The following is a 12512-nucleotide window of genomic DNA, read 5'->3' on the forward strand; positions in this document are numbered from 1 at the left end:
TACTGGCTGTGTGAAAAAGGTCAAGAGGTCAAGAGGGGTGGAGATGGGCATCTGTGCCACACAAGGAGAGGAGAAAGGGGACGTGTGTATATATTCTACTTCATCATGTGCAAATAATATCAAAAGCAACACATCAAGAAAAAAAATCAAACCAGGAACTTACCATTCCTGGTCTGCTTCTGCTTCATCTGTGCGTGTGTGTTTGTACGTGTCTCTTTGTGACAACCGAGTTCTCCACCTACAACTCAGACTGCGTCAACACTCAGGCTGAGGTTAAAGAGTTGGTTTAAAGTTTTGCCCTCAGCTGTGACGGTCGGGAGCAAGAGAATCCAATGGATGGCCTCACAATGCCAGAAGTACTTCCAGAGGTAAACAAGGGAGGTGACCCTTAGTGTGGTGTTAAACACCGACCTTTGACTTGCACGGGTCAGGAGCGAGGTCACATCGCTGTGTTGGGTCTTCTGTTAAACAAAACCAACCCGCTCTTCATACAGAGTCAGCCGGCATGCAGGGTTTACATTTCAAAATCCATCTAGACAGAGCTGTTGCTGGATGCGGGACACGATACAGAAGAGCAGCCATTTACATGGAATTAAATATTTGTGTTGATTTAGCTGTGAAATGATGCTGAGACAGAAAAAACTGCTTAGCTTTCTAACAGGCTCAGATACGTCTGCCTGAAATCCAACTTGACATGGTACTTTTATGTTATTTCAGTATATTTAGTATATTTTATGTACATTTCAAACACTGTGTAAACTTCAAAAACAGTAATCATCGTCATCCTCCACTTATCCCGTTGGTCCGGGTCGTGGGAGCAGCAGCCTCAGCAAGGAAGCCCAGACTATCCTCTCCCCAGCCACGTCCACCAGCTCTTCAGGGGAATCCCGAGGCATTCCCAGGCCAGCTGAGAGTTATAATCCCTCCAGCGTGTCCTGGGTTGGCCCCAAGGCCTCCTCCCAGTCGGACATGCCTGGAAGACCATCCGAAGGAGGCGTCCTCACACAACTCCTTCATCAGCCTGATGGCTCCCCTCACCTCTGGTGTCCACCAACAGGTTCAGGTATTACCGCCACGACCAGCCCCAGCAGCCTTACAGCCGCAGCTCACAACAGCCGCCTTGACAGTAGCAGAGCGGAACATGGTCTATTCAGACTCAATGTCCCCCACTGTCTCCGGGATGCAGTCAAAGCTCTGCCGGAGGTGGGAGTTGAAGATCATCCTGACAGGTTCTTCCGCCAGGCGTTCCCAGCAAACCCTCACTACTCGTTTGGGCCTACCAGGTCTGCGCGGCGTCTTCCCCTGCCACCTGATCCAACTCACCACCAGATGGTGATCAGATGACAGCTCAGCTCCTCTCTTCACCCGAGTGTCCAGAGCATACAGCCACAGGTCAGATGAAACAACTATAAAATCGATCATAGACCCGCGACCTAGGATGTCCCAGTACCACATGCGCCAGTGGAATTCTTATATTTGAACATGGTGTTTGTTATGGACAAACTGCGACTCGCACAGTTGCACACTCTTGTTCAGTTCAGGCCTGCCATTCCTCCCAATCACGCCCCTCCAGGTCACGCTGTCATTGACAATGTGAGTGTTGAAGTCCTCCAGTAGGACAATGGAGTCCCCAGTCTGGGCGCCATCCAGAACCCTTCCCAGGGACTCCAAAACGGCCGGGTAATCTGAACTGCTGTTTGCCGCATAAGCACAGAAAACAGTCAGGACCCGTTCCCCCAACCAAGCGCGCCTGGGAAGCAACCCTTTCCCCCCCCTTGGGTAAACCCCAACTTAGAGGCAGAGAGTCTGGGGGCAATCAAAAAGCCCAGCCCAACCTGCCGCCTCTCAGCTGGGGCAACCACAGTGAAGGAGAGTCCAACCCCTCTCAAGGACTTGGGTTCCAGACCCGGAGCTATGTGTCAAGGTGAGGCTGACTATATCTAGTTGGTAACGCTTAACTTCTTCCACCAGGTCCGGTTCCTTCCCTGCAAGAGAGGTGACATTCCATGTCCCAAAAGCCAGCTTCCATGTCTGGGGATCAGACAGCCAAGGCCCCTGCCTTGGTCTGGTGCCCAAATCACACAGCTCTGGACCCTTCTGATTCCTCCTGTGGGTGGTGGGTCCACGGGGGACAAGTCCATGTAACCTTTTCGGGCTGGGCCCAGCCAGACTCCATGGGCTAAGGCCCAACCACCAGGCGCTCACCTACGAGCCCCTACCCCGGGCCTGGCTCCCCCTAATACTGTACTACAGTTGTAAATCTCCTGGATATGTACGTGTCACAGAGAACTTGACCTTTGACCACCAGAGTCTTCAGTTCATCGTTGAGTCCCAGTGGATGTTTGTGTCATACATGAAGAAAGGCGGTCCTGAGACAGCACGTTAACAAGGCTGGGATGGACAGACAACCCTGGCATGTCAATGGGAGCGCCGTGCTTTCACGCCACACTGCCAATGCCACCAGCAAGAGTGACTGCGTGATAAGGTAGCACGTCAGTCCACAACCGGCCCGGACAGAAAAAAACATCCTGATCTAAACCCTGGAGAGAATGTCACGAAGGAAAAGAAAGACAGGAAGAAGGAAGTAGGTAGAAGAAATAAAGATGTTGAGGGGCAGCATGACGAGGAGCGGGGAAGGCGTGGATGTGAGTGTAGGACCGAGAACAAAGGAAGCAGTGTGTGGTGAACAGGGAATTCAGTCGCCATCTGAGACGAATAAAAACTGGAATAACAATAAAAGTCAGAAGGCGCTACCTCCCCTCCGCCTCCCTCACCCCCACCCCCACCCCCCATCACTTAACAGCTTGTGCACACGCGCACATAAACACTTTGATTGTCCTTTGTTTTCTGTAAAGCAATTTGAGGGAGTTTGCAACATTTACACACACACACACACACACACACACACACACGCACGCTAGAGTGAGATTAAAGCGTGATTGTACAGGTTGCTGGTTGTGCCTGCGCAGTCAGTGTGGCTACGTGTGGAGGAGACGCCGAGCAGGTGAGGAAGTGTCCTGATCCATCAATGTACGACAACGTCTTTAATGCTTTCTTACTCAGTGGATGAAATTTCATTCATTCACCTTCCAGTTAGACAGACTAAAGGTGCTCCAATTGTAAACCCATAAATAAATAAAAAAACACAGGAAAGTGAGTTTGATAATGGGATCTAGAAGGACTACAGGATTTCAGTGAGTTTTTATTCTAAATGGATGGCTACTTTAATTGTACTCATTTTAACTGAACCAGAAAAAAACAAGAAGGAACTCCTAACATCTCAGTCCGATGTCCTCGGAGGATTTCTGGAAACAATCCTGACGATCGCATTCTTGAAGAACATCATTTATTTGCGGAATCTCTGTCCACTGAATTCGTTGGCACTTGTTTTCTATTGATACACCATCTTTCTGCTTCGACTCGAGAGTGAACATTTTGTTTACAAGATTAATTAAAATTCTTTGTGTTTCCACTCAGTTTTGTTTTTTTTTAATGAAAATATGCATCAAAGGGGCTCGATGGAAATGCAACTATTGCCTGAATAGAGAGTTTCTGCCATCAAACACATTAGCACTTTGGCCGTGAGTGGGAGCGAGTGACAACACAATGAAGCACTGTGGCTTTGAGGCAGAAAAGCGTATATTAAGGCAACTTTTTAGCTTTTCACCAGCTAGTAACCATAATAATCTGGTGGTGTGGAGAAATCTGATGTTTTCAGCTTGATGCAGGCATTTTTATCTTGTTGCATTCAGCGTTTTGGGCCCCTGCTTGCATATTTTGTTTCACTGCAGTGGCCGTGGTTTTCAAAGTATGAAGTGTGACTCTGTCTCCATACGGGTATCTCTTATGATCTCCTGTTAGTTATACAGCAGCAATTTACTCTTCTTTTTAATCTTTAACACTGATGCCAAATGTCTGGTTTCTTTGCCATGAAGCAAATCCACAAAATTCCCCAGCTCACATTCTCAGTCTTGGTCTGGTTTGGGTGAAGAAATGTTGGTTCATTTTCTATTTGTCCCGCTGACATCAGTTTCAGTCAGCGGTCAGCAGTAGCTTGGACCAGTTAATGTCTGTCAAAACAAATCTTAATGTTTAGTATTTGTTACTTCCATAAGTCGACTTGACACCAGTTGTGCAGCTGCTTCCATGTTGTCTACATTTGTCACCATTTTGAGGAAATTTTTCTGTCACAAGAATTGGTTCTGGCAGGCAGATTACATCCTTGCTCTTAATGGTTCCCTCACTCGCTTTTCCACTCAGAACAATGGTTAATGAGCACAACAGTAGGAACAATCAGAGAGCATCTGTTCCACAAGCATGAAATCAAACTAAATTAGCGGAGTGAAAAAGACCATGACAATTAAATATATCAATGACACAACATTACTTCAGGTTTGTTTATACCGGTTAATCTATCCCATATTCAGTTCAGCCTCTTCCTTGTGATCCATCAGCCTGGGTGCTATTCTCTGGATCCGAAGCACAGAGCAGACAGCGACTGGGATCCAGCCCCAGAGAGCCCAGTCCCAGCATTCATTAAAACCCCTGCAGGCTCCATTCATTTATTTTTTCTTAATTTTCCAGGACTCTAACGGATGTGAAACACTCTGTTCATGTGCAAATCTGACCGCCAAGGGTCAGCCTCGGTGGTCCTAGTGCTACGGCGCTGAGCCAAGCCATTCTGGGCCAAAGCAGGCCAGTGAGGGGTCACATAGTTTGACGGAGGAGAAGAAGAAGAAAAAGAAGTGAAGAAAGCATGCGTGTGTGAAGTGGCTCTCATGTTTCTCATTGGAGAGCTGTTGATTGACTCGTGGAAGCCAGCGCCAGATTTCTGTGTGCAGGAAGACAGAAGCGTGACACACACACACACACACACACACACACACACACACACACACACACACACACACACACACACACACACACACACACACACACACACACACACCTTCCATCACTTCAGAGGACATTACGCTGATTTACCTTCATTTCCTGAAAAACGGAACTAGAACCCTAATCCAAACATTACAACAGGCCTAAAGTCTAATGACTAAGCAATGAGGACTTGCTGTTGGTCCTCATAATGTCTGTGTAATTAGATGTCTGTCCTCACAACATGTGAAATACCTTCCTACCTTCTATGTGTGTGTGTGTGTGTCTGCGTGCGTGTGAGCGTTATTTTAAAACACGTTGAGGCAACACGTGCATGTGTTTAGTCTTTATTTTGCCCATGGATATGTACAGTATGTGTATGATATTACTGTATATAATTTGGTGTGTGTGTGTGTGTGTGTGTGTGAGAAGCTTCTGAATTTGACCCATCTGACCGCTACATAAACTTGTGTAAACAAAGCATCTCTTTAACGGTGTAAACGTGACAGCGCTGTGACTCACAGCCTCTGATCTTCCACATAAACAGTGAGACTTGGCGAAATGCTGCCAAGAGGAAAAACCTCCACGAAGCAGGTTTTTTTTTTTAATACATTTTTTGGCATCTTCTTCAATGAATTTACTTTGATTAAGTTTGAGTTGCTGTTGGCGCAATTTTTATTATCTGTTCAGACATGGAAGCTACCGCTGCTCCTGTATGATACTTCCTAAATCAGGATCTTCTGCTTCCAGTTTGTTCCTTCATGAGGTGGGAACCTGAAACTGATTCATGATCTCCAGGCATTTCTGTTCTACTGGAGAGAGAGAGAGAGAGAGAGAGAGAGAGAGAGAGAGAGAGAGAGAGAGAGAGAGAGAGAGAGAGATAGAACACACCTTAACTCTTTCCTTGCTGTTGGCAAAATTTTCTGTCAATCTGTGTTTTCATTTTTATACCGTAGAGGATGCTGTTGCACACCAGCAGAGAAAACTAAATGAAGGACTCTGTCTGTTCCTACCAATCCTTTTGTTGGGTTGCTGTGGATTACAATAGCACAAGGGAAGAAGCAGGAGGTGGCATTCAGCCCCACATACGCCAGATCGCTTAGCGACAGGATGGATGAGCTGATGCTGATCATTGGGACTCACATCTATCCAGACAAACACCGGACTCAATAACCCTCCTACCGAATGAGGTTGATCCTCTCATCATTTTAACCAAAGGTGAGGTTTCCTCCCATCAGACTAAGACGGCGACTGTGTGTTTGCATTTGGCCACCGTCTGCTCCTCCATGAAGGTCTGGGGTCTGCAGGCTCACAACAGGCTCATTTCCTCAACTCTGCATTGAGCCGAGGCGCACCCAGAACGCGAATCCGTGTGACGCTGGATCACAAGAGCAAGAACCCTGCAGTCTCTGTGTCCACAGCCACCACGACCGCCTGGCGTGACTAGCCAGTATCTCCAGGAGCTTCGACACCGTAGAGACACGAGAACCGACGCGTTTCCAGAAAGTTCTTGTGCCATCCCACATTGTTTGGTGTCACTCTTGTGTTACGTGGCGTTGTTTCTTATCGTGACAGAACTGGATCATATCGTACGGAATCACCAGCCTTTCAAAATGTATGTAGAAGCCTGGTATTGTTGAACGCGTATCGAGCGCTGAATCGGTCTGTGTGGCAGACCGCGACACTATGTTGTCTTAATAATCATGTTTCAGCATGACACACATAAAAGAAGATAAAGGCGAACAATTCAAACTGGTCAGATACAAAAAGGAGGACGTGCTGCCGTCATAAGAGGGAGGAAACTGGGAGGGAGGTCCAGCAAATGGAGTGTGTGTTGTGCAAACAGTGCATCATGTTTGCATTAGCAGTTGTGGAGGTCATGTGCAGTCCATCTGCAGATAAGAACGCACTGTGGTAGAACCCATTACATTTCTGCATACACACATCATAAATCAACAGAAAGCAGTGGTCACTTTGATTCAGGGCTCAGAATAAATGGACGTTGTTCCCACTGCCCCAGAATGCTGCCCACATCTTGAAATCATAAATTCCCAATCCATACTGCTCCTTCTCAGAAAAATTCAGCAGCTACTCCTCGGTGATGGATGACGGTTTCAGCAAATGTCTGGAGCAGTTGTCGGGGAAAAATATGAAATTTTTCTATCTACATGGCATCCCTAAAATTACTGCCAACACCATCTGTGCTCTGTTAGGAGCATTTTGTTTCACGTATGATTAATAGGTCCAGTAATATCATTCCTGTAGGGAAGATGGAGGGATCCCATTCTTGGATCTAAAAATGAATTTACAAGTTTGTCTTGTGTCTGAGTCAGTGGAGTGATATATCTGGACTACAATATTGATGACCATGATTTCATTTCTGTATAATCCCCTGAAACTTCAGCGTTTTTATTAGTTTAGCTCAGTCTGAACCCTTCGTATCAGTATAGCAGCAGGTCCTTGTACCTGAGCTGCCATGTTTCAACACAAACCCTCAACGGCGCTTTCACACTGAAGCGGCGGCCTGAACATGGCAACAAGAATGAGCTGGTTTGGTTTCAGCTTCTGCTCAGCTGGGAGTTCACAATGACAACACATTATGTTTCTGTAAGAAGAAAATAAAGCTTCCCAACAAGAATAATCCCTAACACCAATCCGACACGTGGCTGGCCTCCCTCACGAGCTGATACCGCTGGAAGGAGATTCAACAGATGTTCATATCGGCTCAGCCTGCAGGTGTCGTGTTTAGGGTCAAGGTGACTGACGACTGCACAAGGCTGACAAGGGCTGGACAAACACTCACTCACTGGTGGAGAAGATGACGCAGGCTGCTGGAGAGAGACGTGGTTGATCCAGTCAGCTGATGGAAGAGCTTCCACACATCCAGATGCATGGATCATTTTAATAACCTTGACCCTTTGACCTTCCCTGTGAGTCTGAGCAGGAAAATCGACAGCAGGACTCCTCACTCCAAGCATGAAGGAAGAGCCTCAAGTTGAACAAATGAGTGCGATGATTTCAATCTGACATAGAAAACCATCTCCATCTGACCCAGAACCTCCTCAACGGAACCCCCCACTGCAATGATTCCAACAGAGGGCGCTGTCTACTTTTAGTTTGGACTTAAAAGGCATTAAGTCACTGCCGGTATTGTTCGTTAGAGTTTGGAGGAATATTTGATCCCAAGTGCCAGGTCAAGGCAGCATGTTTGATATACAAAGAGAGAATCGCTGTGCTCAGCATCTGGAGACAGTCGCCCACCGAACGCACCGACTACACCTCAAACATGCCAAGATGAAAAAGAAGAAAAATCCCAGTTCATTTGTCTACAGTGACCCTTCGTTGGCTTTGTTTACATCAGGGTGACCCTCTGGGGGGACTTACCCATGGGCTCCAGGACAAACTGGGCCTGAGTGACAGCGAGTGGAGGCTGAACTCCGACGGTCAGCTTGGAGGACTGAACAACCGAACTGGCCTTCACTTTCACCTGCATGGTGGGAGAGAGACGGACCGTAGACGGGCGAACAGCAGGTCCAGACGTGTGGAAAACACATGAACAGAGGGGGGAAATGTCGAGAAGTAAAAACGATATAAGTAACTTGATTTAAACAACAAAACAATCAATGGCGTCAACAACAGCTTACCTGTACGGTCACAGAGGGGACGGGCAAACCCTCGATATCTTGGATCAGAGATTGCTGTGCAAAGAGAATTAGATCAAATGAATGATTCTGAGTGTGTGTGCATGTCAGAAAATCCACGCGTCTTCCGTGTTCTTACCGACGGCTGGTCCATGCTGGAGGACACAGCAGCCGTGACAGTCAGCTCGTCCTCAGTGTCAGATTTAGGCAAAATGTCTGAAACAGGGAACCCAAAACAAATGAACACCTAGCAGGGTTGTGATGGAGGCAATAGATGAAGTGGATGAGACTGGAAGACGTGTGCAAAGAGGAAATGCAGGAGGGGAAAACATCTCTGTGAGATCCATGTGCCTATCAGTCAATGACAGGTTTTTTTGTTGTTTATTTCGCCAGCGGTTCATGTCTACCGTGAGTTCAGATAATGATTATTGGGGACTTCCACACCAGGAGACAACAAACAAACATGGACGAGGTCCATCTGTGGTTCTGTGTCCTACCCTGAGTCCTGGAGGCTTCTCGGATGAACTTCTGCAACTTCTTCATTTCAGCATCCACCTGCTCATAGTCCGCCTCCCTGGCATCCACCTTGGGGGTGGAGAAGAAGGAGGGGTCCGTGCCCATGTAGGAGCACAGGAGGTGACCGTCTGAACTCAGGGAGACCACCACGCCCTTCAGCTCCCTGGGGGGGAGGAGGGATTTAGATTTAGTCTCGTTTGAGTCGTAGAAATCTGTAAAACTGAAAAACGAATACCTATCCGCTAAACACACCCCTGTGATTTCATTCATGTCATCATCATTTATTCTGCAACAATTTGTGAAACTAAGGAGGCAAACATGAAACTTCATGTTATAAACTTTAAAATTCAGGAATAGACCTATTTCCTAATCTCAGGACCACCGCTGTCACCGGGACAATCAAGACACAGGAACGCCATCAAGAGTGGTGGGAGAGGATTAGCATGGTGACCTTCACGGAATGAAGACTGAGAATCCAGCATATGTACGATGTACGAGTACTTTGAGTAGTTTCCACCACATCCATGAAGTATTTAAACCTGCAGAGTTGTCACATGTTGACTGGAGACGCATTAGCACTGACAGTTGTTTTCAGTGAGGTCAGACAGCATCTGTGAGTGACCGTCTCCGGGTTTGGCAGCTCAGATAAAAATCTGTCTCCAGTGTGTCTCAGGTGCGTTTACATCTGTACTGTCATGTGATCAATCGCTATCCCATCAACAAAAACAACGCCAGATGGAATGAGGACTTTGTTGATGTTGCTCTGGAATGATTTCTTCTCAGAATCGTTTCTCCACGAGAACCTGAAGTGAGTGAACAGTTGTTTTACACTGGTAGTTTCATCCTGGTCTCGATCTCAGCGACGGGTCGTGATGTCGAGAGGGACAGAGAAGGAGGAAATGCAATAATGGGTTTTAACAGCATGTCTGTGTGAGTGTGTGTTAACTGGTTACAGATTGTTGTAATTCCAGTCAAGCTACCCAGTAACACACACACACACACACACACACACACACACACACACACAAAAACATACGGGGGGCCCAGGTCGGCAGCAGCCAGGTCCACACTTGCACAGGAGGGAGTCTTTGGGGGTGTAAAACTTTCCAAATCTCACACACACACACACACACACACACACACACACACACACACACACACACACACACAAGTGCTACAGAAAGACGCACACAGATTAAAACATGGTTCTCCGTTTCACAAATGTGCATGGACACAAACTGACACTGTGAGGGGTTCCCACCAGCGACAGACTGTTGATCACAAATATAAAGAGACAAACTGACACTAGGAAACACGCTGCAGCTGCTGGGACAGATGTTAGCTGGAGACACAAAACCAGAGCGACACGAGGACAGGGGGCCTGCTGGTCAACACGCTCACTGCGGCGTTGCGAGCATTTTCATCCTCTTTTCTACAAGCTTCAACAGTGCAGGTCGACACTGGATGGCTAACAGGAAACCTGGATCTGGGTATTGACATGCAGGAAGAAGAACTGGTTTAGAGGCCAAAGACAGTCGGATCATTTTATTAGGTTCTAGGAAACTGGACTAGACACTGCCCCCGAAACACACAGAGCCCTGAAGCCCTGGATAGTCAGCTGCTGCAGCGCTGGTTTGGTGTGTTCGTGTGCGTCTCTCTCACACACCACTGAACACGATGATGATTATCAAGAGCTTTAAGACAACACAGCCTCCCTCCAGCTGATCCCCACAGCTACCCAGACACACACTATCTCCTGCATCACTCTCAAACCACATCATTTTTCAGCCATGTTTGTGTTGTAATTGTGTCAAATTGAGGTTTGATTAGAGTTGTTTGGCCAAAAAAATAACAATAACTAATGATCTGCTACAGCTGGCTCCTCCTGCTCGACTCTCATTGGCCGGCTGGAAGAGAGGTCATTTCTTGTCAGAGGTCAAACTGGATTTCACAAACTGATAAACACAACTGTGTATGTTTGTGTTGGTCAAAGTGAATGTAGCACTCGACAGCTAGGTACCCAGCAGCCATTCTTATCATGCTCTTCCTTGTAGAAGCAGTGGTGCAGCAGTATTTTCTTCTTGTTCTGTTACCACTGTTAAGGACCTTCACCTTTCTCTCTTCATCACAAGCCAACAGGGACATCAGGGGTTGGTTTCCGGAGAGTTATACTCACGGGAAGTTGGCGACGCGAACTGCCACTGGCACGAACGAGAGCTGGGCCGCCCACTTCAGAGTGACATCCTGGTAAACCAGCAGCATGTTGTTATGGTTACCAAGCAACAGGTTGGTCGTCCCATCGCTCACTGAACGAGAAGAGAAATGAGAATTCACATGAGTGGTATGTTTTCCATCATGTACACGACTGTGAAACTGCTCTCCTTACAGTGGCACTTTACTTGTCATGAGAGGTAAACGCTGGGCCTGTGAAAACACTTGAATAACTTCTTTGGTGGCTTTGAATTGAGGGGAGGTGCAAATATTTTTGGAACTGGTGCTACACAACCAGAGAAACCAGAGAAAAGGAGCTGTGGTATTCGCTATAATAAGGTAGAACAACCAGCGTAAACTGGGCTTGTTGCTTTCCTGGGCTGCTCATAAATTAGAGGAAACTGCAGTTGTGTCTACGCATCTGGACCGAGCAGATGAAGCGGGGCCTTCTCCGGAACAAAGACTTGATTTAGAAAGATCTCAACAATGCAGGGATCCCCAACAACAAGGGTTCGGCTCACAGAATGACAGCAGAGGAGATGTGCTATTGTAAAACTGTTGTCCTGATTCCATTTTTTTAAACCCTCTATCACGACGAGATATCTGCTGTTAAACATCACTTCTTTTTGTCAAGTCCTTTAAGCCCTAAACCTGCTGACTGAACCTCTGGAATTTTCGTAAATATCCTCCTAAACCTGCATGACGCGACAGAGCATCTACACAAACCTTCATTTCTCAGCCTCTGCAGAGGATAGGAAGCTGAAACTTAAACCCAGAACCGTTACCTTGACTCTATTTCTCTAAAAGTTAAATAAAAATGAAGCGGAAGTCAATTCAGCTCTGGAAGGGAGAACCATTCTCTGTTCCTGGCAGCTTAACAGGACGTCAGGGCATTTTCAGCTGTTGTTAATCAATCATCACTAAACCTCGCCTCAGCGCCGTCACAGCGACACGAAAAAACTGAGAAGAAAAGGAAAGTCCAATATGTTGTAGCAGTGAATCCCTGCGTTCTGCAGGCAGGCCAGCTCCGTGCTCGCCAGGAGCCAAACCCCCCCCATCCGCCATCACGAATCACCAGCATGTTGTAGGTCACTCAGGCCGCCGGAGTCAAACAAACCCGACAGCACTGCTCGGATACAAATGTGAGTTTTCTGTAACAGCGTCACTCATTACTCATCTGAAACATGTCAGACACACACTTCAGGTTGTAAAGGAGATTCTTCGTTACTTGGCTGTCATGTTGGCAACTGAAATCACGCCACGCCCTCTCTA

General features: G+C 47.1%; 1 protein-coding gene across 3 annotated transcripts in view; it reads right to left on the reverse strand.

Moving 5' to 3' along the window:
* The window catches only part of bbs9 (Bardet-Biedl syndrome 9), a 154521-nt gene that overhangs the window by 114733 nt on the left and 27276 nt on the right, over positions 1–12512 (reverse strand). For all 3 annotated transcript variants that reach the window (XM_086217639.1, XM_086217640.1, XM_086217638.1), the window contains 5 exons: positions 11206–11335; positions 9011–9192; positions 8653–8729; positions 8517–8570; positions 8257–8359 (listed from right to left, as the gene is read on the reverse strand). In XM_086217639.1, coding sequence (XP_086073765.1) covers positions 8257–8359; positions 8517–8570; positions 8653–8729; positions 9011–9192; positions 11206–11335 — 546 coding nt within the window. The remainder of the gene's footprint in view (positions 1–8256; positions 8360–8516; positions 8571–8652; positions 8730–9010; positions 9193–11205; positions 11336–12512) is intronic.

The sequence above is a fragment of the Aulostomus chinensis genome, chromosome 11 (genome assembly GCF_037954235.1).
Source record: "Aulostomus chinensis isolate RoL2024-O1b breed Wild chromosome 11, RoL_Achi_v1.0, whole genome shotgun sequence".
Classification (NCBI taxonomy): domain Eukaryota; kingdom Metazoa; phylum Chordata; class Actinopteri; order Syngnathiformes; family Aulostomidae; genus Aulostomus; species Aulostomus chinensis.